Raw genomic sequence first — 26,129 nt, 5'->3', positions numbered from 1 at the left:
TAGGCTTCCCTGTACCTCCTCTCTCTCTCTCTCTCTCTCTCTCTCTCTCTCTCTCTCTCTCTCTCTCTCTCTCTCTCTCTCTCTCTCTCTCTCATCAATTAAAAAAAGCCCAACAGAATAGGGTTGCTCTGAGGAAAAAAGGGGGACATTCCTTTTGTTAACTACTAATGTTAGGAAAAATGAAAATTTTCATTTACAACTAAAAAAAACCCAAACAAAACATTCCCATTTACCATTGCAACAACAGCAACAAAATAAGATACCATATGTTATGCTTCATGCTGTAATTGTTTTATTCAAATCACATCCTAGCCAACGATTGTCTGGGAGTTGGGTAACTTATTATGAAATTTTAATATTATCTGCACCCAACATCACTATTTCCAAATGATAAGTTTTTATTGATGTTTGGAAAGAGAGGAAGGGATAGAGAGATAGCAACATCAATGCGAGAGAAACATCATGGATCGGCTGCCTCCTGCATGCCCTCTACTGGGGATTGAGCCTGCAACCCGGGCATGTGCCCTGACTGGAATTGAACAGTGACCTCCTGTTTCATAGGTCAATGCTCGACCATTGAGCAACACCAGCTGAGCTGACTTGTAATTTTGATGTGGTCATTGGAGGAGGTGAGCACAGTGTTCACCTACTCCGCCATCTTGAACGGAATTCTCTTTAAGCTGTAACTTTATAGACTCTTCTCTATAGAATCAGTGGATTCCCTTCTTTGCTTAGCTTCCAAGATCTTGGTGGCTGGAAAGTGACAGGTGTTGAAGGGGGTGGGGGGAAGGGAGAGTGGGCAGGGCAGGAGCAGTCTGGGCATTTGATCACGGGAGGAGGGTGTGCTTTAAATTTTATTTTTTAACGTGGATAGAATTGCCATTTGTTTAAAAAAAAAATACTGTTTGTTCTTCTGTATGTTTGAAATATGACAAAAGATTCACTTTGGGAAGCTGGCATGGCAGCAGAAAAGGAACATGGCTAGTGTCAATTAAGTGTGGAATGGACGGTAGGCCTTGTTGGGTTAAGGCAAGGACCGGTCAATAATTGGGTTCTAGAACTCACATCTCTTGGGGTTCTACCTGGATCCACCTATTTCCTAAATATCATTCATCATGTAGAGTTTGCTTTGTTGGGTACACAAGAAGCTCAGGAAATTCAGCCTTTGCACCCCGATTCAGACACGAGAGGCCCTTATTCCCACGGGAAGAGGCCTGGGGGGAGCCCCGCCATCTTCTCCTGGTAGACTTTATCGAAGGCTTCACTCTGGGCCACTGTGAGATGGTTTTTCCAGTCGCCAATGATTCCTGTCAAACACAAAACATGAGTCCGGATCAGATTTACAGATAAGGTGCCACAACTTGAACTTCTCTGTCCGTCTCTACTGTGAATTGATCTTACACTGTCAATACAAAACACACCCCCAATGTAACCACGCAGTTAAAAGCTCCCCGTCTGGATTCAGATGCCCTTGGCTTCAATGCCTGACTACCAGTTGCATAATAATGTAGTTGAGTTTACTGTTTGCCATCTGTTTCACAAGACTGTTCCCAGCTCTAGCCGTTTGGCTCAGTGGACAGAGTGTCAGCCTGGGGACTGAAGGGCTCCGGGTTCGATTCCGGTCAAGGTCATATGCCTGAGTTGTGGGCTCAGTCCCCAGTAGGGGGCCTGCAAGAGGCAGCCGATCAATGATTCTCTCATCATTGATGTTCTATCTCTCTCTCCCTCTTCCTTCCTCTCTGAAATCAATTTAAAAAAAAAAAAAAAGATTGTTCCCAGTACCTACCTCCTGTGACATTGTGAGGATTGAGTGATGATAAAGGCAACAAAAGCGATCATGCCTAAAATGCAGTAATTTCTTCAATGCCTGGCACTGTGTTAGGATATTACACGTCTGCCTCGTTTAACACGCAAGACATTTTTTTAAATATATTTTTATATTATTAAAATATAATGTACCCACCAATGTAAACAAAAAAAAAATGTATTTGTCTCTTCATTTCCCCATTTTATTCAATTCCAGGGATTTCCCCACTTTGCTTTCTTCTGCCTCCCTAAGCTATCATCAATGGATTTCATGTAAACCCCTTTCATCTTCTCCATTGATTCTGATGTATAAAATAAATTGTAAAATTTCCATTTTCTGCAGCATTTTCTCAGTCTATTGAGATTTTGCTTCCTGGCAATTGTCATCAATTTGGCTCAAATAAACTCATAAAAACTGTCAGAGAGAAAGATGTAATTCATCGGCAATGCTTCATTTTCTAAGATTTCTTTTTTTTTTTTCCCTAAGATTGCTTTACAACCTTAGAAATACTTCAAATTATTCCTTAAACTCTCAAAGTCCTGCACAACTTATGTGATTTTAATAGAGTCAGATATTTTCATCACCCCATGTCTTAGTGCATCAATAGAAGCTGGGAGGTTCACTGTCCATTACATCCATGTTGTAAGATTAGAGACTCTCTCTTACCTTTTCTCATAAGACACGCTTTGCTGTGATCCATAAGGACATCAGGGAGTAGAGAGAAATTGCTCATTTTATTGTCTTTCATGGCCTGGAAGGTTACATTCTTGAGGATGGAGTCCAGTTCTTCTGGGCTTAGCTTTGTGCCCAAGAATTGGCTGACCTTCTCCACACTGGCTCTGATGTCCTAGAATGAGAACCACAACAGAGAAAACATGAAATTAGCCCTAGCTGGTTTGGCTCAGTGCATAGAGCGTCAGCCTGCAGACTGAAAGGTCCTGGGTTGGATTCCGGTCAAGGACCCATGCCGGGGTTGTGGGCTCGAGCCCCAGTTGGGGGTGTGCAGGAGGCAGCTGATCAATGATTCTCTCTCATCATGGATGTTTCTATCTCTCTCTCCCTCTCTCTTCCTCTCTGACATCAATAAAAATATATTTTCAAAAAACACATGAAATTAAAGTACAACAGGGAAAAGGGAAGCAAGGAGAGAATGCAGGCGAGGAGGAGACAGAAAACGAAGGAAATCAGGAAGCGGGTGAGCTCGTCATGTTCACGTAGGAAATGTGCAAGCTGAGTGCGTGCCTAGAAGCAAATGCCCATTAGAGACAATTGACTGTGAGACTCATTAAGCCACTTTCTTTTGATGCCAACCGAAGCTTCCTATGAATATCCACTCCTACATAATCCACCCCTACAGGAATCCTCTTCCTGTCAAGCTGGGATCACGTCCTTACTTCCTGTACTGGTCCTGACCCAGTCACGCCTCACCTTCCATGAGTCCCCACCTGACACTGCCCTTTGGTTCCCAGATTTTTGCTGTAGAATCGTCGATGACCCCCAGCAAGTACCTATGTTGTGAAGCTTGTCCTCGTTGCATGCATTAAGTACGTCAAAAGACATAAATTAAAAAATTGAAGAACATGGGCCAACTCATGAGGTCAATGACAAAAAGGCAATGACCCCCACTTGGTCGCATTCCTGGGATCAGCTCTGATTGAAAGTGTAGAATGGAAACATTAAAGAATGAAGGGGCCCTAGCTGGTTTGGCTCAATGGATAGAGCATCAGCCTGCAGACTGAAGGGTCCCAGGTGCGATTCAGGCCAAGGGCACATGCCTGGGTTGTGGGCTCCATCCCCAGTAGGGGGCATGTAGGAGGCAGCCAATCAATGATTCTCTCTCATCATTGATGTTTCTATATCTCACTCCCTCCCCCTTCCTCTCCAACATCAATAAAATATTTTTTTAAAAAACATGAAGGGATTGCCCAGCCAGCGTGGCTCAGTGGTTGAGTGTCGACTTATGAGCCAGGAGGTCACAGTATGATTCCCGCTCAGGGCACATAACCGGGTTGCAGGCTCCATCCCCGGTGGGGTGTGTGTAGGAGGCAGCCAATCAGTGATTCTCTATCATCATTGATGTTTCTATTTATCTGTCTCCCTTCCTCTCTGAAATCAATTAAAATATGTATTTAAAAAAAAAAGAATGGAGGGATTTCTGGGTCATATTCTTAATCAAAGCAATGTACACCTGAAGCCTATGTAATCTTATTCATCAATGTCACCCCCAATAAATTTAATTTAAAAAATAAATACGTAAAATTAAAGAATGGTAGACAGCTATGAATGGAGTTGGAGAGAGTGACACTTTGGTAGAAGAATTACCTGATGCAGCTCCTCATATAATATCAATAGGAAGTTCTCTTTTCCCCTCATCTGAAGCCAGCCGCGAACATGGTCAAACCATGAGCCAAATGGCACTGCAAGAGAAGCCAGGAGAGAAGGTGAGTAGCTCATGCTTCCAAGCCCCATTGGCTAGGCCCATGGTCGGCAAACTCATTAGTCAACAGAGCCAAATATCAACAGTACAATGATTGAAATTTCTTTTGAGAGCCAAATTTTTTAAACTTAAACTATATAGGTAGGTACGTTGTTATTAACTTCATTAGGGTGCTCCTAAACTGGCCTTTGCTAAAAATGTCCTTAATCTGATTGAGGTATGTTCACTGAGATCGACCCCTTCCAACTCTCCCATTCACAGTCGTCTTGTATACTTGTTTCGTCTATGTCCTTTTCGTTCATCCTCTCTATATGTCCAAACCATCTCAACATCTCTTTCTCAGTCCTCGACACTACATCATCTTTCACTCCACAATGTTCCCTAAAATTAACTTAATAAACTTTACTTAAAGTTTGAAGTCTTAGTTAAACTCTAGGTACGTTGAATAAAACTTGATATCATACTTAATAACGATATTATTTATTGATAAAATTAAATTCCTTACAATTTACCTTACAATATCCATAAAATTAAATCATGACAATGACTGACAAACACTAATGTGAACAATGGCCTTGCATCTCCTTGGAAAGTTTGGGTAAGTCAGGTTTGTATGTTGTTGTTTTTAATTTTAGGCACAATTCCAGGTTCTCATCAATAAGACAACGTCTCAATTTACTCTTGATAAGGTTCATGATTAAAAATGATAGTTTGCATAAATATGTAGACCCGAATAAGGAAAGAACAGCAAACGCTGTTCTTAAATTGATGACAAAAATACCTGTAGGACTTGCAGCTGGTTGGAAAAATACAGGTAACTTTATGCTTCGAGTAGGTACTTTTGTCACCCACACACGATTTGCGGACGCAACTAGCACTAACCACTGCACAGTGAGACTGCTGCCTGACTGGCTCACTCAACTGGTGCATGAATCACGCGCGCCCCCCCCCCCCCCCACGCTGCGTCTCCCGTCGCCTGACCAACGGACTCCCCACACTTCTTCTAACGCCACTTCTTTAAAATAGACTCGCCCAGGCCGAAAACCAACTTCTGCGCACGGGCCACGAAGTTTCAGTCGCACTGTACGTGCATGCCCACACGTGGTATTTTGTGGAAGAGCCACACTCAAGGGGCCAAAGAGCCACATGTGGCTCGCGAGCTGCGGTTTGCCGACCACTGGGCTAGGCAACGCTGCTCATGTCAGCCACGCCTTCGGAAGCTGATCAGCAAGTAGGCGACTCTGCACCCTTTCCCGACGCCATTAAGTATTTGATGAGCAAGTGACTCAAGTGCTGGAAATTCGTTTCCTCTCATTTGCACGAGAAATAGAATTCTGCATTTACTGCCTCGATAAGCAGCCAGTTGGGTGCTCTATAGGATACCGTATGTAAGATGAGCTCCAGATCTCCCTGTGAGAAGAAGAGATTTTGAATTTTAAAGAGAATTTAGTTGGGAAATGAAAGAGCTGAACTCGAATTCCACCTAGTTTGGAGTCAATATCTTTGGTGTTTTGTGGTGTGTGTGTGTGTGTGTATGTTTCCTAATGTGATTTAAATGATGTAATTACCTGTAGACAGCACATGTTTTTGCCTCTCCTCCACCCACCCCCATACCTTTGGGACAGCACGTCTAACAGGAATTTTGTTTCTGCCACACGCTGTCTCTATTGAGATGAATGTAGCGGAGGATCAGATGTCAAATGCGCCTGTCACTTTGATATTATTGATTTGTTCCAAATAAGCTAGTTGACAAATAAGGGCCATTTCGATAGCTTTATATGCTTATCTTCTCTCTCTCTCTCTCTCTCTCTCTCTCTCTCTCTCTCTCTCTCTCTTTCCACTGAAGAAGGAGAAGTTACACATGAAAGTGTAAATGCTAAAATACCAGAATTTTCAGTTACCCTAGATAGGTTTGAACCCTTTCCCGTCCCACCGGAAACACTTGTGCGCCTCCTACACAGTCTCATCACCAGACTGTCATTCAAACGTTTTGAATGAGAGCTCTGATTCGTCAAATAAGGGTCCCCACAAAAAGTGTGTCTGTCCTAATCCCAAAATCACATTGGAGATGTGATTTAGGATCTATAGATGCAAAGAATGCAATCACAGGAGTCCCTAGAGCCCTGGCCGGTTTGGCTCAGTGGCTACAGCATCGGCCTGCAGACCAAAAGGTCTCGGGTTCGATTCCAGTCAAGGGCACATACCTTGGTTGCGGGCTCCTCCCTGGTCTTGGCCCTGGTTGGGGCTCATGCAGGAGGCAATCAATCAATGTGTCTTTCTCTCATCGATGTTTCTCTCTGTCTTTCCCTCTCTCTTCCACTCTCCTTAAAAAATCAATGGAAAAAATATCCTCAGGTGAGGATTAACAGAAAATAAAAATTTCAATTTAAAAAAAAATTTTAAAGGGTCCTTGTAAGAGAGATTCAGAGTGTCAGAATCAGAGAAGGGGATGTGATGACAGTACAGTTGGAAGGATGTGGCTATGTGCCAAGGAATATGGGCGTCCTCTAAAAGCTGAAAAGGCAGGAAGTGAATTCTCCCCTAGAGCTTCAAGAATGGAATGCACTAATGCCCTTGAATTACTTTTAGCTCATAAGTGTAGTTTGGATCTCTGAACTCCAGAGCATGAGACAATTTTTGGTTGTTGTTTAAAGCCAATAAATTGGTGATAATTTCTTACAGCGGTGATAGGAAACTAATACACTTCCTGTGTGAGCCACGTCCCACATGGCTTAGGGTTCGGGATCTGGAGAAGGGCTGCATGCAAATGAGGAGACAAGGAATAGTCATTTGGAAATTGGGGGGCCAGGTGGAAAGTCCAACCACAAGAGGAAGGACTTCACTGGTGTCCAGGCCTTGCCAACCTTTATTCAAGTTTAGATACACATCTAGCCCTAGGCAGGCAATTCCATTAACAGACTATCTTAAAGGTCAGTAAATATTAGTAAAGACTTACTCTGAGATTATTTGGTCAGGAAATTGCTTGAGCCACCATTGTCTGGACTAAACAATCGGTGCATAGCTCTGGCCCTTGCCAGGGCTCAAGGTTCACCAGCGTTCTGGGCTCTTTGTTTACATTTCTCTGATAATGAAGACAATGGGTGGCTTCCAACAACTTCCCAAGATGATAGGTGAGAAACGATATCTCAGTAGAGTTTAAATTCACACATCTCTTATTTTGAGTATAGTGAATTACTTTTTTATATGTTTATACTACTTTTAAGAAACATTGTGGGCCCTGACCAGTTTGGCTCAGTGGATAGAGCATCAGCCTGCGGACTGAAGGGTCCCAGGTTCGATTCCGGTCAAGAGCATGTACCTTGGTTGCAGGCACATCCCCAGTAGGAGGTGTGCAGGAGGCAGCTGATGGATGTTTCTCTCTCATCGATGTTTCTAACGCTCTATCCCTCTCCCTTCCTCTCTGTAAAAAAAATCAATAAAATATATTAAAAATAAATAAATAAAATAAATATATTTATATAAAAAAATGTTATGGGAGCAAAGCATGTTGACAAAGGTCCTATGTAAATGGGACTTGCTCAGATTCCACAACATCGAGGTTGGATTGCAATGTCATTGCATAAACCATAAGAAATTAAGACCTGGAAGTGAGGGGCAGGAACTCCACCCTTCCACCTAGAATCCTTATTTTGAGTCACACTCACCATTTCCTTGAAGGAACCATTCAAAATATTCTTCAAGTGAGCCTGGATTTTTGGTGGCCTTGATCGCTTTCCAGAAATAGTAACCAGAAATAAGAATATCTCTGGGATTTCTCATGATGTAGACACACTCAAATGAAAAAAAAAAAAAAAAAAAGGAAATAAAAATAGGTATACTCATTCTCACTGCCCTGAAATTTTTGCAAGTCAAGAAAAATTCAATTCTCATTAAAGTGTTGAGCTTCAATCTAATCTTCTTCCATTCACTCACTTAACAAAATATTGAGAACCCACCATATGACAGACACTTGCTCAGGCTTTTCAGAGGGAACAGTGAGAAACGTGTGGATCATTTTGGTTCTCAAGGACGTTATGACGCAATGAATGGAGAAGTTTTATAAAGGTTTCTCGCGGGCGAAGGGGGGGGGGTGCGGGGGGCGGGGGAATAATGCTATTCCATTTTGGCACCACTGACTAAGAAGCCCTGAGTGTGAATTAAACATCCTGAGTTTTGTTGGGACTTTGACAGCGACACCCTACTCTGTGTTCTTCCAGGAAGTTCCTGTTCTGGGCTTCTGTTGATTTTCCTAGAAATTCCTACCATACCAGCATTTCCCAGATAGGGATTAGGGCAGATGTGAATGGTCTTTATAAATTTCAAAATGGTAGCCAAAACCGGTTTGGCTCAGTGGATAGAGCGTCGGCCTGCGGACTGAAGGGTCCCAGGTTCGATTCCGGTCAAGGGCATGCACCTGGGTTGTGGGCCCATCCCCAGTAGGAGATGTGCAGGAGGCAGCCGATCGATGTTTCTCTCTCATCGATGTTTCTAACTCTCTATCTCTCTCCCTTCCTCTCTGTAAAAAAATCAATAAAATATATTTAAATTTCAAAATGGTAGCATGAATAGACTCATCATGCTGCTTTAAGTGATGCAAACTCAAGAGATAAAAACAAACTTGCACGTTTCTCCAATGTTTCCTCAAAGAGAGAAGGACAAACCGGAGAGCATTATGCTCAGTGAAATAAGCCAGTCGGAGAAAGATAAATACCACATGATCTCACTCATTTGTGGATTATAGAGAACAACAGGGACAGATCCAAAGACTGAGAAACAGCAATCAGGCTATCAATCCCCAGAAGGAAAGTAGGGGAGGGCGGGGGTAAGGGGAAGAGATCAACCGAAGGACTTGTATACATGTATATAAGCCAAACCAATGGACATGGACAAGAGGGGGATGGGAGCATGAGTGTGCGGGAGCGGGGGGGAGGTTGGGAGTTAATGGGGGGGATGAGGACACATTTGTAATACCTTAACTAATAATAAAAAATAAAATAAAATAAAAAAAAAAGAGTGAAGGACAGGTACAGGGGAAGAAGCAAGTAGGGCGGTCTCAGCTTCTAAGCTCTGCTCAGTGTTTGCCTTTCATGTGTACAAAAGAGAGTCAGATAGACTTGGAGAAGACTTCCCTATAACAAGTCATTGTTTGTTTTTTGTGGGATTTTTTTTTTTGTCATTGTTCATAAGTCGTTAAGGAAAGTTATATGCGAGAGATCATGATGGAGATCTATGCATGAAAGTCTCAGGACTAGTAGGATTTGTGTCCTCCGTGAAGAGGAGGGAGAGTGGCAGCCGAGTTCAGTCAGTTCATAAGAGAGGGTCATTGCAGTGAACCACTCAGCACTAAAAGGCAAAGTTTCTGTTGAGAATTCAATTGATAGTCTTATGGGAGCTCCCTTGTACGTAACTAATTGCTTTTCTCTTTCTGCTTTTAAGATTCTCTCTTTGCCTTTAGCCTTTGGCATTTTAATGTTGATGTGTTTTGGTGTGGGCCTCTATGGGTTCATTTTGTTTGGAGCTGTTTGCACTTCCTGGATTTGTATGTCTAGTTCCTTCACCAGGTGGGAAAGTTTTCAGTTATTATCTCTTCCAATATTTTCACAATAAATCTAGTAATACCACACCCCATAAGATTGTTTGAAGGTGTTTTCATACAATGTGAATAATATTTTTTGGTGTCGTATGTTTTAAACTGTAATCTCAGATGAGGCAAAATGCACATGTATAGCCCAGGATCACTCACTGTTAAAGTCTTCCTTTCGAGCTCCTAAAATGACACATTGGAGGGCTGTAGATCTACTGAATGAAAACGACTTGCCCAACATTGATCGTGTCATGATTGGAAAAGCTCTCATGGAGTTTCAAAGGTGAGTGCCAAACTCACATCTCCTCTGAAACTTAGGTGCTGGTTTAGGATTGAGATGCCTCCCCCATGGCCACATCCATGTTGAGGTCCGTGGTGTTAGCGATGCAGCCGGGATTTTTTTTAACTAAAGGCTGAGTGTCCTCTGGAGCAATACCAGGGAGACTGTCTGGACCAGGACACTGCACCTTGGAGCAAGCCTTTAACATATCTTCCTTTACTGAATCACATGTTAGCCGTGTCCTGAGAACGTGGGCATCCTGGGCACCCCGAGAAGTGATCCAAACGGACATTGTCTTATGGGCTCACCTTGGCCTTGGACTTGAAGATTGACTTGGGGAAGAATTGAATGGGGAGGTGGGAGATGTAGAAGCGTGGGTCTTCCTGCTGCTGCTTTATATCTTCAAGCCCGGAAGCGTTTTCTAGCCATGGTGAACGTTTCCAGCTGACCACTGATTGCACCCAGCTGGGATCTCCCCTGGTGTGGATCAGATGGATGATCTCCAATATCCAGTTGGTTCCTGTATAGCAAAAGAACACAGTGTCACCTATTTCAATCTGACTTTTGACTCCATCACTACATTGTGTTTGTTTATTTATTTACTTGCTTATTTATTTATTAAATATGCACCTATCACTTTGCCATTTCAAAACCTTTCTTGGAATTACGTTGTCTTTGGACAATTTCCTAATGCCTCACCATGACTTCAAGATTCCTCATTGATCCCAGCTGGCCTGGCTCGGTGGTTGAGACACATACATCCAAAAACAGAAGTAGCCAGCACAGGGAATAGAGTCAGTAATATCGTAATCAGTATGGGTGGGACCAGGTGGGGACTGGGGATATGGGGCAGAGGGGTGTCAATTTGTAAGAACATAAACGTCCAATCACTATGCTGTGCACCTGAAACTAATATACGGTATGTCCACTATCATCAAGAAATGAATTCCCGCCCTATCCGGTTTGACTCAGTGGATAGAGCGTCGTCCTGGGGACTAAAGGGTCCCAGGTTCGATTCCAGCGAAGAGCACATGCCCGGGTTGCAGGCTCAGTCCCCAGTAGGGGGTGTGCAAGGGGCAGCTGATCAATGATTCTCTCATCATTGATGTCTCTCTCTCTTCCTTTCTGAAATCAATAAAAATATTTTTTCAAAAAAGAGCCCAGCTGGTGTTGAGCAGTGGTTGAGCATTGGCCTATGAACCAAGGAGGCCACGGTTCAACTCCTGGTCAGGGCACAGGCCTGGGTTACAGGCTCAATCCCCAGTGTAGGGCATGCAGAAGGCAGTCGATTTATGATTCTCTCTCATCATTGATGTTTCTATCTCTCTCTTCTCTCCCTTCCTTTCTGAAATCAATAAAAAATATATATTTTTAAAAATCAATGGAAAACATATCCTCCAATGAGGATTAACAATAATAATATAATTCCACGTTGATTTTTCCATTTAAACACATCCAGTCTCATCTCCTGATACTACACTCTCCCTATTCTCCACAAAGTTGTTGTTTTTTTCAGGTTCCTGACTATCCCTCTGTATATTTCAAATCTAGACCATTCCACATGTAACCCACCCTGTTCTGTTCCCTCTCCAACTCTGACAAAGACTCTTATCTTTGATAAAACGTTAGCCAGACTCTTCTGAGTCCTGTACATGACTAGGTCTTGACCTGGGTGGTCTGTGACCATCCTTGCTGAGCCAAGTTTAGCAAGAATTTTTATAAATCAATAATGGGAATCCTTTCACCCCGGATAGCTTACCAAGGTCCCTATCCCCCATCCTTGATGTCCAACACCTTGGCTTCTCTTCGCATGGATCTCGTTAGGCCGTTTTTGCAAGAATTTTCTAACCCTTCATGTCTAATTCAATCCTCTTAGTAGTTTTGCATCCACTGACCTCACTCTGCTCATTAACTACAAATCCCCAGCTGGCTGTTATTTTCAGAGGTGATTTTAGTGTCTCTCTCTCTCTCTCTCTCTCTCTCTCTCTCTCTCTCTCTCTCTCTCTCTCTCATTGCACTAATCTTGAATAAAGTCTTTCTGCCCATTTTATCAAATGTCAGAATATATGTATTTGCTCCTCACAATATTACATTTGCTGTGGACATCGCAGGATAGATGGTTCCTTCTGCCAAGATTCTCAGGTATCCAGTCCCCCATTTTTATTATTATTTTTTTGTTTTGTTAATCCTCACCCAAAGATAGTTTTCCATTGATTTTTAGAGAGAGTGGAAATGGAAGGAGGGATGGAGAGAGAGAGACAGACGTTGATATGAGAGAGACACATTAATTGGTTACTTCACACACACACCCTGACTGAGGCCGGGGATCATACTTGCAACCCAAGTACATACCCTTGACTGGGAATCAAACCCAAGATGCTTCAGTGCACGGACCAACGTTCTAACCATGTAACTACACCAGCCAGGGCACCTGTCCCTTTTAAACACCCATCGCAATCACCTGAATCTCTGCCTTAGCCTCTTCACCCATAAGGCTCTCTATATCTCTACAATGCCCTGGTGGTCACATCCCTTTATATCATAATTGCCTGCGTGAACCCCCTCTTTCTGGAGTGTAACCACACCAGTCATCAAAGCATAGTCAAAGGTGAGGCATAGAGAAGGCACACCTTGGGTAACCCCATTCCCCACCTCCTCAATGTCTCATCCCACTTTCTTACCTGACTTTGGGTAAGAAATTGTGATGATATCTTCATCCCTTGCCACAAATTCATCCTGCAAAGATCTGAGGTCTTCAATGGTAGTTGTAGGGAAAGGAATCCCTTCAATCCACATGTAATCTCCAGCCATTCCCAAAGCCAGCCTTCCAAACTTGGTCTGGTTGTTCCAGCCACAGCAATAGAAGGCAGACACACTGCTTCCTGGTTATGATTCAGATCTTATCTATACTAATAAAAGCGTAATATGCTAATTAGACCAGGCATCTTTCCAAACAAAGCCACGGTGGCAGGGGCCATGGCAGGTAGTTAGGGGCAATCAGGCCAGCAGGGGAGAGCAGTTAGGGGGTGATCAGGTTGGCAGCAGAGGGCATTTAGGGGCAGTTAACATTTTCTATAATATTTTAACTATTTTAACTTTTTTAAATGAACATGTTTTTTATAAATTAAAAAAATAACAATTTTAATGACCAACAAAAGTAATCTTTGAAATGTTTACTTTAATATGTAAACATTACATTTAATTTTATGTTATGTGAATTTCATTTCAATAAAAAAATTTTCCAAAAATTTAAAAATCAGCATGAAAAAAATTTAAAATTGCCAAACTGTCTTAGAAATTATCTCAGAATAAATATTGGGAAATTTATAACTTTGAAAGTTGAATGTCATTGAGCAGGTTGAATTTGAGGCAGTGTGGTTTTTGAAAGGGCGAGGGCTATGCCCTCCATCTTACCCTGGATCCTCCATTTTTAGGCAGCAGCCTTAGCCATGTGCTCGGCAAGAAGCTTCTTCCCAGAAGCCCAAGCCTCTGCTAGCCACACCTAGGATTTCTTTAACCAATGACAATCAAGGGAAGTGTGCGCCATAGACACAACCACATCCTGCGTAACAAGACCCCGACTTGCACCTGGCAAATCAGCAAGGTCCACAGTCCTCTCTTCTCCCCTTACTCCAACCCCCCTATAAATCCCCTCTTCCCACAGAGCTAGCTCTCTCTCTCTGCCCCAGCTGCTGTGTCGGTGATTGTGGGGGGAGCTTGAGCTAGCCCGAATAAAGACTCTATCTGCTTTTGCATTGGACTTGGCTGGCTCCCTGGTGGGTCTTTTGGGGATCCTGAAATCTGGGCTTAACAGTTTTATTTTATTTTATTTTTTAAATATATTTTTATTGATTTCAGAGAGGAAGAGAGAGGGGGAGAGAGATAGAAACATAAATGATGAGAGAGAATCATTGATCAGCTGCCTCCTGCATGCCCCACATTGAAAATGGAGCCCGCAACCCAGGCATGTGCCCTCAGCAGCACTTGTGTAGTAATTTACAGATGATAGCCATTCTGACAGGTTCCAACAGGTGATATATCCTCGTGGTTTTAACTGGCATCTCTCTGATAATTAATGGCCTTGAGGATCTTTTCATATATCTATTGGCCATCTGTATGTCCTCTGGAGAAGAGCCTATTCAGGCCCATTGCCCATTTTTTAATTGGATTTTTTGTCTTCCGTCAGCTGAGTTGTATAAGTTTTTTATGTATTTTGTAAATTAACCCCTTATCGCCCTAACCAGTTTGGCTCAGTGGATAGAGCATCGGCCTGTAGACTGAAGGGTCCCAGGTTCCATTCCGGTTAAAGGTATGTGCCTTGGTTGTGGGCACATCCCCAGTAGGGAGTGTGCAGGAGGCAGCTGATCAATGTTTCTCTCTCATCGATGTTTCTAACTCTCTATCCCTCTCCCTTCCTCTCTGTAAAAAAATCAAAATATATTTTTTTTAAAAATTAACCCCTTATCAGCTCTATCATTAGCAAATATGTCCTCCCACTCAGTGGGTGATCTTTCATTTTGTTGATGGTGTCCTTTGCTGTGAAAAAACTTCTTAGTTTGATGTAGTCCTATTTGTTTAATTTTTTGTTGTTGTTGTTTCCCTTGTCCAAGGAGATATATCAGAAAGAAATATTGCTAAGAGAAACGTCAGAGATTTTGCTGCTTCTGTTTTCTTCTAGGAGTTTTATTGTTTCACATCTCACATTTAAGGCTTTCGTCCATGTTGAGTCTATTCTTGTATGTGGTGCAAGAAGGTGGTCTGGGCCAAAACCGGTTTGGCTCAGTGGATAAGAGCGTCGGCCTGCGGACTGAAAGGTCCCAGGTTTGATTCCGGTCAAGGGCATGTACCTGGGTTGCAGGCATATCCCCAGTGGGAGATGTGCAGGAGGCAGCTGATCGATGTTTCTCTCTCATCGATGCTTCTAACTATCTCTCTCCCTTACTCTCTGTAAAAAATCAATAAAATATATTTTAAAAAAAAGAAGGTGGTCTGGTTTAATTTTTCTACATGTTTCTGTCCAATTTTACCAATACCACATATTGGACAGATGGTCTTGCCTTCTTTGTCAGATATTGACCATATAGATGTGGATTCATTTGTAAGCTCTCAGTTCGGTTCCATTGTTCTCTGTCTATTTTTATACTAGTACCATCTTGTTTTTATTACTATGACCCTGTAGCATAGTTTGATATCAGGTAGCGTGATACAGCCAACTTGGTTCTTTTTCTAAATTGCTGTTGTTATTTGGGGTCTTTTGTGGTTCCAAATAAAATTTGGAGTGTTTGTTCCAGTTCTGTGAAATACACCATTAGTATTTTGATAGGAATTGCATTGAATCTATAGATTGCTCTGGTGGTATGGACATTTTCATGAGGTTAATACTTCCTATTCATGACCATGACGGTATATGCTTTCATTAATTTGTTATCTTTTTCAATTTTTTTCTTTGGTATCTTATACATTTCTGAGGACAGGTCTTTTATTTGCTTGGTTAAATTTATTTCTAGTGATTTCTTAATGAAATTGTAAATGGGACTATTTTCTGGGACAGGTTCTGGGACAGGTGATATATCCTTGTGGTTTTAATTTGCATCTCTCTGATAATCAGTGGCATTGAGTATTTTTTCATACGTCTATTGGCCATCTGTATGTCCTCTTTGGAGAAGTGCCTGTTCAGGCCCATTGCCCATTTTTTAATTGGATTTTCTGTCTTCCTTTAGTTGAGTTGTATGAGCCCTTCATTATAGTTCATTATTGGTGCACAAAGTGTGATTAATTTCTAAATTTTTAAACTTATTTTGCTACTGTATTGAATTTATTTATTAGTTTTAGTAGTTTTTTACTAAACTCTTTAGGGTTCTCTATATACATTACCTTGTCATTGGCAAATAATGACATTTTTACTTGTTCCTTTTTTTTTATTTGAATGCCTTTTATTCCCTCTTTTTGTCTTATTACTATAGCTAGGATTTCCAGGACTATGTTGAATATGAGTCGTGAAAGTGGACTTCCCCATGTCATTCTTGATCGTAAGAAAAATGCCTTGCCCTAACCGGTTTGGCTCAGTGGATAGAGCATTGGCCTGCAGACTGAAAGGTCCCAGGTTCAATTCTGGTTAAGGGCATGAACCTTGGTTGTGGGCACATCCCCAGTAGCAGGTGTGCAGGAAGTAGCTGATCAATGTTTCTCTCTCATCGATGTTTCTAACTCTCTACATCTCTCTCCCTTCCTCTCTGTAAAAAATCAATAAAATATATATTTTTAAAAATGCCTTGAGTTTTTTTCCAGCTGAGTATGATGTGAGCTGTGAGTTTGGCATACCTGGCCCCTTAATATGTTGAGGTATGTTTCATCTATTCCTACTTTGCTGAGAGTTTTTATCTTGAATGTGTGCTTGATTTTGTAATGCTTTTCTTGCACCTATTGATATGATCGTATGACCTTTGTTCTTCATTTTGTTTATGTGGTGTGGCAAGTTAATTGATTAGTGTGTATTGTACCAAACTTGCATCCCAGAAATAGATTCAACTTAACCATGGTGTATGATCTTTTGAACGTATTGCTGAGTTCAGTTTGATGATATTTTTTGAGAGTTGTGGCATCTATGTTACTCAGAGATATTGGCCTATAATTTTCTTTTCTTGGTAGTGTCTTCATTTGGTTTTGGAAGTAGAATAATGCTGGCCTCATAAAATGTGCGTGGGAGTCTTCCCTCCTCTTGAATGTTTTGGAATAGTTTGAGAAGGATAGGTGTTAGTTTTTCCTGGAATGTTTGTGAAAAACCCAGCTTTGAAGCCATTCAGGTCAGGACTTTTGTTTGTTGAGAGATTTTTTTTTTAAATTATTATTACTGCTTTGATTTCGTTAGTTGTAATCAGTCTGTTCAGATTTTCTATTTCTTCTTGATACAGTTTTAGCAATGGATATATTTCTAAGAATGTATCCATTTCTTTCAGATTGTCCAATTTGTTGGCATATGGTTGTTTGTAATATTTTTTTAATAATATTTTTTGTTTCTGTGGTGTCTGTTGTTACTTCTCCTTTTTCATGTCTGATTTTATTGATTTGGAATCAAAACTTAACATTACAGCAAAGGAACCCAGCAAGAGAAAATAAAAAGGAATTCTTAAAAGCCAGAAAACAATGGACAAAATGGGAATGGTAAATCCATAACTATCAAGGATTACCTGGAGGGGGTCAATGGGGGAAAAAGAGGGACATATGTAATACTTTCAACAATAAAGAATTATTTAGGAGAAACCAAGATGGCGGCATAGGTGAACACCAGAGTTTGCTGCCTCGAACAACCACTTCAAAAATACAACTAAAAGTTGGAACAGACATCATCCAGAACCACAGGAAGGCTGGCTGAGTGGAAATTCTACAACTAGAAGGAAAGAGAAAGGCATACCGAGACTCAGAAGAGGTGCAGTGTGGAAGTAAAATACTAAGGTACAGAGGCACACAGGGAGCAGGCTGGTGGCTGAGGGCACGGTTTCGTTTTCAATCGGGAGGGAGTCTCAGGCTCTGAGCTCCAGTTCCGGGTGAGTCTCTGGAGACCCAGACTCATACAGGAGAAGCGGGACTGTCTGGCATCAGTCAGAACTCAAGGGCAGCTTTCTCTCAGAGGGGCTTGCAGCAATTTCTGGGACACTGAGAAGTGGGGTCTCTGAGAGCAGCCATAACTACTAGCCCCGCTCTGTTGATCCCATGGGACCCGCCCCACCCAAGCCCTTCAGGGAGGCTTTTGCTGGATAGCCTAAGGCAGAGGCTAGATTAGCACCTCCCTAGAGATCCAGGAGCCAGTGTGCCCAGGGGTCAGAGTGGGACCACCCAGATTGCAGCTCCGTGGAACCATAAAGGACACACTCAGGGGGCAGACTCAGTGAACACCAAAGCCCCATTGAAGCAAGCCTTGCCCCGGAGGGGTGTCTCCAGCACAGAAGTTCTCCCACTGCAGACACAGCTGATTCTCACAGCCAATTGGCCTGGAGATCAATTCCTCCCAGTGATACCTACAACAATCAAGGCTTAACTACAACAAGACTGTGCACAAAGACCACAAGGGGGTGCACCAAGAGTGTCCTCCTCAGGTAATTGGGGAGGCTGAACCACTGGGAGGACACTTAGCACAGAAAACCACTTTATCAACACAGGGAAGCATAAAAAATGCGGAGACAAAGAAAAAGGACACAAATAACAGAAATGGAGGAAAGCAAACTACTGGATATAGAGTTCAAAACCACACTTTTAAGGTTGTTCAAGAATTTTCTAGAAATTGCCGATAAACTTAATGAGACCTACAAGAAATCTAATGAGACCCTCGAGGTTATGATAAAGGACCAACTAGAAATTAAGCATACACTGACTGAAATAAAGAATATTATAAAGACTCCCAACAGCAGACCAGAGGATCGCAAGAATCAAGTCAACGATTTGAAATACGAAGAAGCAAAAAACACCCAACCAGAAAAGTAAAATGAAAAAAGAATCCAAAAATACAAAGATAGTGTAAGGAGCCTCTGGGACAGCTTCAAGCGTACCAACATCAGAATTATAGGGGTGCCAGAAGAAGAGAGAGAGCAAGATATTGAAAACCTATTTGAAGAAATAATGACAGAAAACTTCCCCTACCTGGTGAAAGAAATAGACTTACAGGTCCAGGAAGCGCAGAGAACCCCAAACAAAAGGAGTCCAAAGAGGACCACACCAAGACAAATCATAATTAAAATGCCAAGAGCAAAAGACAAAGAGAAAATCTTAAAAGCAGCAAGAGAAAGACAGTCAGTTACCTACAAGGGAGTACCCATACAACTGTCAGATGATTTCTCAACAGAAACTTTGCAGGCCAGAAGGGAGTGGCAAGAAATATTCAAAGTGATGAATGCCAAGAACCTACAACCAAGATTACTTTATCCAGCAAAGCTATCATTCAGAATTGAAGGTCAGATAAAGAGCTTCACAGATAAGAAAAAGCTAAAGGAGTTCATCACCACCAAACCAGTATTATATGAAATGCTGAAAGATATCCTTTAAGAAGAGGAAGGAGAAGAAAAAGGTAAAGATACAAACTATGAACAACAAATACACATCTATCAACAAGTGAATCTGAAAATCAAGTGAATAATCTGATGAACAGAATGAACTGGTGATTATAATAGAATCAGGGGCATAGAAAAGGAATGGACTGACTATTCTTGGGAGGGAAAGGGGTGTGGGAGATGCGGGAAGACACTGGACAAAAATTGTGCACCTATGGATGAGGACAGTGGGTGGGGAGTGAGGGAGGAGGGTGGGGTGGGAACTGGGTGGAGGGGAGTTATAGGGGGTAAAAAGAGGAACTAATGTATTAATCTGAACAATAAAGATTTAATTAATCAAAAAATAAATAAATAAATAAATAAATAAATAGACTGGGCATGCCCTGCCTGGTGTGGCCCAGGTGGTTGAGCATCAAAAAAAAACAACAACAAACAAACAAACAAAACAATAAAGAAGTATTTAAGAAAATAAATACAAGACCCGTTTATATGCAACTTAAAAGAGACTCATTTCAGACTGTATGCTGTAGGCATAAAACATCCTCCATGAGTAAACACGTAGTCACAAAAGCAAATGTTTATTTTCTGAGTACATACGGACCTTTAACTCAGAGTGTTTCAGTGTTAAACATTACACAACACAGAATCACTCCTGTTCATAACTCGGAGAAATTGTAGAAAGGATGTAAAATTCATGCCTCGGAGTTATCTATTGGCCTCAATAAGTTAACGAGCCCTTCTGATAGACCAGCGGTTCTCAACCTGTGGGTCACGACCCCTTTGGGGGTTGAACGACCCTTTCACAGGGGTCACCTAAGACCATCGGAAAACACATATATAATTCCATATTGTTTTTGTGATTAATCACTATGCTTTCATTATGTTCCATTTGTAACAATGAAAATACATCCTGCATATCAGATATTTACATGACGAATCATAACAGTAGCAAAATTACAGTTATGAAGTAGCCATGAAAATAATTTTATGGTTGGGGGTCACCACAGCATGAGGAACTAACTGTATTAAAGGGTATCGGCATTAGGAAGGTTGAGAACCACTGCAATAGAGGATTAAAAGTCTTGGTTGACCCACCTGAGTCTCAGCTCCCAGGAACAAGTAAACTCCTGGAAGGAGAAAAATCAGGCAAGGAAATCATTACGAGCTCATTTCGTGTTAAAAGACTGTACACGTTCTGCCCAGACCTACACGTGGGAACATCAGACACACTGCCAGTCGTGGGTAGATGTGGCCCAGACATTTTCAACGGACCAAAGAGAGCACAAATCGAACCTGATTCTCTTAGAAAATTGCCAGAAGGAAGTTAAGATGAGAAAGAAACCATCAGCTGGATTCATGGACAAGGGTGACATGGCTGAGATGACAGTGTCTTTAATAGGTCACAGTGCCCCCCAAGGCTGATGAATGTAGGGCACGCTCTCCCTCCTCCAGGAACCAGCTGGATAAAGGAGACCATCAACCTGCTCCACACCAGGGTGGGTCCCAGCTGGGCGCCATCTGTGGTCAGCTGGGGCCGTTCACTGTGTGTGGAGACCCGGGCAGGGCTCGAACTTACCAAGCAGCAGCAAGACCCTCGCTCCTACACCTCCCACCTCCCCATGCAGCTCTTCCCCAAGTCACCCTTCACATCCAAGGCCAAGGTGAGCTCACCACGCAATGTCCTTTCGGATCACTCCGCGGGCTGTCCTGGATTCCCGCATTTTAGACCACGGCTAACACATGACTCGGTAAAGTGAGATGGTTTAAAACCTTGTTCCAAGGTACAGTGCCCCCAGCACACTCGGTCAGTAGGTTAACCAGCATTTGTATTTCAGGAGAAATGAAGGATTGCCACCCATCTTTTGAATATATATATATTAGAAGCCCATTGCAGGAAAATTTCTGCAAGAATAGGGGTTCCTCGGGCCCATCGCGTCACCAGGCCCCACCGCCCAGGGCCACACACAGGGGTCCTGGCTCAGGGCGGGGCTTAGGCGGCACACGGGGGCCCGGATGGCAGCTCGTGCTGGCCCACCCTGCCTGCAGTATGCAAATTAGCTGCCATCTTTGTTGATGGTTGATTTGCATATCATGCTGATTAGCCATTGGGAGGTGTAGTGAAGGTATGGTCAATTACCATCTTTGTCTATTATTCGATAGGATATATATTTTTTAAAATATATTTTATTGACTTTTTACAGAGAGGAAGAGAGAGGGATAGAGAGTTAGAAACGTCGATCAGCCACCTCCTGCACACCACCTACTGGGGATGTGCCTGCAACCCAGAATCGAACCTGGGACCTTTCAGTCCGCAGGCTGATGCTCTATCCACTGAGCCAAACCGGTCAGGGCCAGAAGGGAAAGGGAAATCAGTGGGACTCTTTCCCCTCCCCACGTGGGAGTCTGTCCTTGTTCTTCAATAAATCTCCACCTTTGCTATACTACCTTCTGTCTGTGGGTTCATTCTTCGATTCCGGCGGACACAGAATCCGGGTTCCAGTCCAGAAATTCCGTATCAGTGGCAGACACAGAGATCACCACCAATAGGAGATCGTATGCCTCACGTTTTCCGGAATCAGGGCACCCACCCCTCCAGGCAGGGCCACCTGCGGGAGCACCCGGTTGGGTCAGGAGGCAGAAAGGAGTGAGGGGGAAGCGTGGTCTTTATTTTGTCACGTTTCCCTGGGGCAGCGGTTCTCAACCTTCCTAATGCCGAGACCCTTTAATGCAGTTCCTCATGTTGTGGGGACCCCCAACCATAAAATTATTTTTGTTGCTACTTCATGACTGTAATGTTGCTACCGTTATGAATCGTCATGTAAATATCTGATATGCAGGATGTATGTTATTGTTACAAATTGAACATAATTAAAGCATAGTGATTAATCACAAAAACAATATGTGTTTTCCGATGGTCTTGGGCGACCCCTGTGAAAGGGTCGTTTGACCCCCAAAGGGGTCGCGACCCACAGGTTGAGAACCGCTGGGGAAGGCCAGGCAGGGCAGGGCCAACAGCTCAGGGTTCACTGGTGTGAACAATGTTGGCCGACTGGGCTGGCCAATGGGGTGGTCTCTGCTGCCCCCTAGTGGAAGCCTCCCGACATTGCATTGTCGCTGAGGAAAGCAACTCAACTATCCCTTCTAACCCACAATTCAGAGGCAATGCTAGGGGTGTTCACATTTGAAACCCAGCTGGCCCTGGGTTGATTTAGGACAGGGAAGGCCTGGCCTGTGTGGCTCAGTTGGTTGAGCGTGGTCCCATGCACCCTGAGGACACCGGTTCGATTCCTGGTCAGGGCACATGCGTGGGTGGTGGGCTCGATCCCCAGTGGGGGGTGTGCAGGAGGCAACCAATCAATGATTCTCTCTCATCATTGATGTCTCTCTCGCTCCTCCCTTCCTCTTTTATATCAATAAAAATATAAAATAAATACAAATCAACAAACGACAAGTGCTGGTGGGGATGTGGAGAAAAAGGAACCCTCGTGCACTGCTGGTGGGAATGCAACTGGTGCAGCCACTATGGAAGACAGTATGGAGTTTCCTCAAAAAACTAAAAATGGAGCTCCCATTTGACCCAGTGATCCCACTTCTAGGAATATATCCCAAGAAACCAGAAACACCAATCAGAAAGGATATATGCACCCCTATGTTCATAGCAGCACAATTCACCATAGCTTAAGATCTGGAAACAGCCTAAGTGCCCATCAGCAGATGAGTGGATTAAAAAACTGTGGTACATCTACACGATGGAATACTATGTTGCTGTAAAAAAGAAGGAACTCTTACCATTTGCAATGGCATGGATGGAACTGGAGAGCATTATGCTAAGTGAAATAAGCCAGTCGGAGAAAGATAAATATCACATGATCTCACTCATTTGTGGAATATAATGAACAACATAAACTGATGCACAAAAACAGATCCAGAGACAGAGAAGCATCGATCAGATGTTCAAACCTAAGAGGGAAGGTAAGGGAAGGTGGGTGTAAGGGGGAGAGATCAACCAAAGACTTGCATGCATGCATATAAGCCTAACCAATGGACACAGACACCAGGGGGGTGAGGGCATGAGTGGGGAGATGGGGGGAGGGCCATGAGGGGATAAGGACACATATGTAAGACCTTAATCAATAAAGAAAAATAAATAAGCCAAAGCCAGCTTGGCTCAGTGGATAGAACTGACTGAAGGGTCCCAGGTTCGATTCTGGTCAAGGGCATGTACCTGGGTTGTGGGCACATCCCCAGTAGGAGGTGCAGGAGGCAGCTGATCGACGTTTCTCTCTCATCAATGTTTCTGACTATCTCTCTCCCTTCTTCTCTGTAAAAAATCAATAAAATATATTTTTTAAAAATAAATAAATAAATGTTAGTGGTGGTTGCACATATCTATGAATAGATAAAGCCATGGAATTGTATACTTTATATGGTGTCTAATGATATGGTGTACAACCTCAAGAAAGCTACCCTTTTCCAAAGGATGTTGTGTGAGGGTGAACGTCTGGTGGAAATTGCTGACACCTTTCTCCTTCCCTTCCCAGCAACCACCTCGATGTCAGAGATCATCCACTGAAGGGAGGGCCCAGCCGGGCACCCTCTGGTGTCAACCAGCATCAATAACCATAGATAGAAAATAAAAAAAAATAAATCCAGGCCGGAACATGTAAAGAATCAGAAAGGCCCATGTTCCCGTGCTCACATCTCTCCATTCAATTTTTCCCCCCTGAGTCGTTTTTTTCTTTTTTTAATCCTCACACTAGGATATTTTTCCATTGATTTTTAGGGAGAGTGGAAGAGAGAGGGAAAGACAGAAACATCGATGTGAGAGAAATGCATTGATGAGTTGCCTCCTGCACACTCCCTGACCAGGGCCCGGGCAACCGAGGTACGTGCCCTTGACCGGAATCGAACCCGGGACCCTTTGGTCCGCAGGCTGACGCTCTATCCACTGAGCCACACCGGCCAGGGCCCCAGAGTCATTCTTCAAGTCCAAGTCCCAGACCAAGGGGAGCAAATCATGAAAGGCCAGTTTGGATCACCCCTCGGGCTGTCCTGGATGCCTGTGTGAGAGGGGCAGATTCAAAACCCGATTCATTCAGTGAGCATGTTAGGAAAGTTTATCCAAAGCTACACATTCGCGCACTACATCGTCTCCTGGGTGTGGCTCCCCAGAATGAGCAGATTTCATGCGCTACGTGGACCTCTGCTGCCACCTAGTGTCCGTCGCTGGGGAGAGCAACTCGACTGTCCATCCTAACCCCAGATTCAGAGGGCATGTGGGGTGTTCACATTTGTTTTCTGTGTGAGTGTGTATGTAAAAAAAAAAAAAGCTCTATTTAATAGAACTTAATTTCTTTTGTTAATATATATATTTTTTATTGATTTCAGAGAGGGAGGGAGAGAGAGACAGAGATAGAAACATCAATGACGGGAGAATAATTGACCGGCTGCCTCCTGCGCGCCCCACGCTGGGGATGGAGCCCGCAACCCGGGCATGTGCCCCGAAGGGGAATCGAACCGTGACCTCCTGGTTCATAGGTCGACGCTCACCACTGAGCCACACCAGCCGGGCACGGTTGTTCGCATTTGAAACGCAGTTGGGCTCCTCTGGCCGAGACCTCTTTGGTAGGGCGTTTCCTTGCCAATCAACAGCTCCACACACCTCTGACGCATAATCACAGGAGCACTTCGCTAGAGGAGGGAGATAGTCTCACTTTGAATCTCCCTAGGCATGTGGATCCAAGTCGGTACTCGTCTTACTTTAAATGATAGGACATAAAGCAAGCTATCTAAATTACACGAATCGCTTCCCATCCATCTTACGTGCTGTGGTGGTGGATGGATGGCGAAAATATCCGTATATCACAGTGTGTTATGTGTGAAATATGTTACCTGAATGCGTCATCCTATATAATAAAAGGCTAATATGCAAATAGACCGAGTGGTCGCTATGATATGCACTGACCACCAGGGGGCAGATGCTCAGCGCAGGAGCATCACACTCGGGGCTGATGGTGGTGGTGGGAGCCTCTCCCACCTCCACGGCAGCGCTAAGGATGTCCGACTAAGCCAGTGATGGCAAACCTGTGACAGGCGTGTCAGAGGTGACACGTGAACTCATTTTTTTTGGTTGAATTTTCTTTGTTTAATGGCATTTAAATATATAACATGAATATCAAAAATATAAATCTTTGTTTTACTATGGTTGCAAATATCAAAAAATTTCTATATGTGACACAGCACCAGAGTTAAGTTAGGGTTTTTCAAAATGCTGACACGCTGAGCTCAAAAGGTTCGCCATCACTGACCTAGCCAGTATGGCTCAGTGGTTGAGTGTCGACCTATAAACCAGGAAGTCACAGTTCGATTCCCGGTCAGGGCACATGCCCGGGTTGCCGGCTCGATCCCCAGAGGGGGGCATGCAGGAAGCAGCCAATCAATGATTCTCCTCATTGATGTTTCTATCTCCCTCTTCCTCTCTGAAATCAATTTTAAAAATCAATAAAAATATATATTTTTTTAAGAAGGAATTCTTTTTTTAATATATTTTATTGATTTTTTACAGAGAGGAAGAGAGAGAGAGAGAGTTAGAAACATCCATGAGAGAGAAACATCAATCAGCTGCCTCCTGCACATCTCCCACTAGGGATGTGCCCGCAACCCAGGTACACGCCCTTGACCGGAATCAAACCCGGGACCCTTCAGTCCGCAAGCCGACGCTCTATCCACTGAGCCAAACCGGTTTCAGCAAAAATATATTTTAAAAAGCCCTAGCTGGTTTGGCTCAGTGGATAGAGCGTCAGCCTGCAGACTGAATGGTCCCAGGTTTGATTCCTGGTCAAGGGCACATGCCCAGGTTGTGGGCTCCATCCCCAGTAGGGGGCGTGCAGAAGGCAGCTGATGTGTAACTCTCTCCCTCTCCCTTCCTCTGAGGAAGGAAGGGAGGGAGGGAGGGAGGACATTTTTTAAAAATATGTTTT

The 26,129-nt window shown here is 43.2% G+C and overlaps 1 protein-coding gene across 1 annotated transcript; it reads right to left on the bottom strand.

Moving 5' to 3' along the window:
• Positions 1-269: 269 nt before the first annotated feature.
• Positions 270-12,996, bottom strand: LOC118655128 (bile salt sulfotransferase-like). The gene is made up of 6 exons (XM_036306602.1): positions 12,790-12,996; positions 10,417-10,628; positions 7,910-8,036; positions 4,130-4,224; positions 2,474-2,654; positions 270-1,307 (listed from the first exon to the last, which is right to left on the bottom strand). Exons 1-6 carry the CDS (start codon positions 12,917-12,919, stop codon positions 1,195-1,197), a joined length of 858 nt encoding a protein of 285 aa, XP_036162495.1. The 5' UTR covers positions 12,920-12,996; the 3' UTR covers positions 270-1,194.
• Positions 12,997-26,129: the final 13,133 nt, after the last annotated feature.

The sequence above is a fragment of the Myotis myotis genome, unplaced genomic scaffold, assembly GCF_014108235.1.
Source record: "Myotis myotis isolate mMyoMyo1 unplaced genomic scaffold, mMyoMyo1.p scaffold_m19_p_42, whole genome shotgun sequence".
NCBI lineage: Eukaryota > Metazoa > Chordata > Mammalia > Chiroptera > Vespertilionidae > Myotis > Myotis myotis.
The sequence above is the reverse complement of the archived record's forward strand: the minus strand, read 5'-3'. Positions and strand labels throughout refer to the sequence as shown.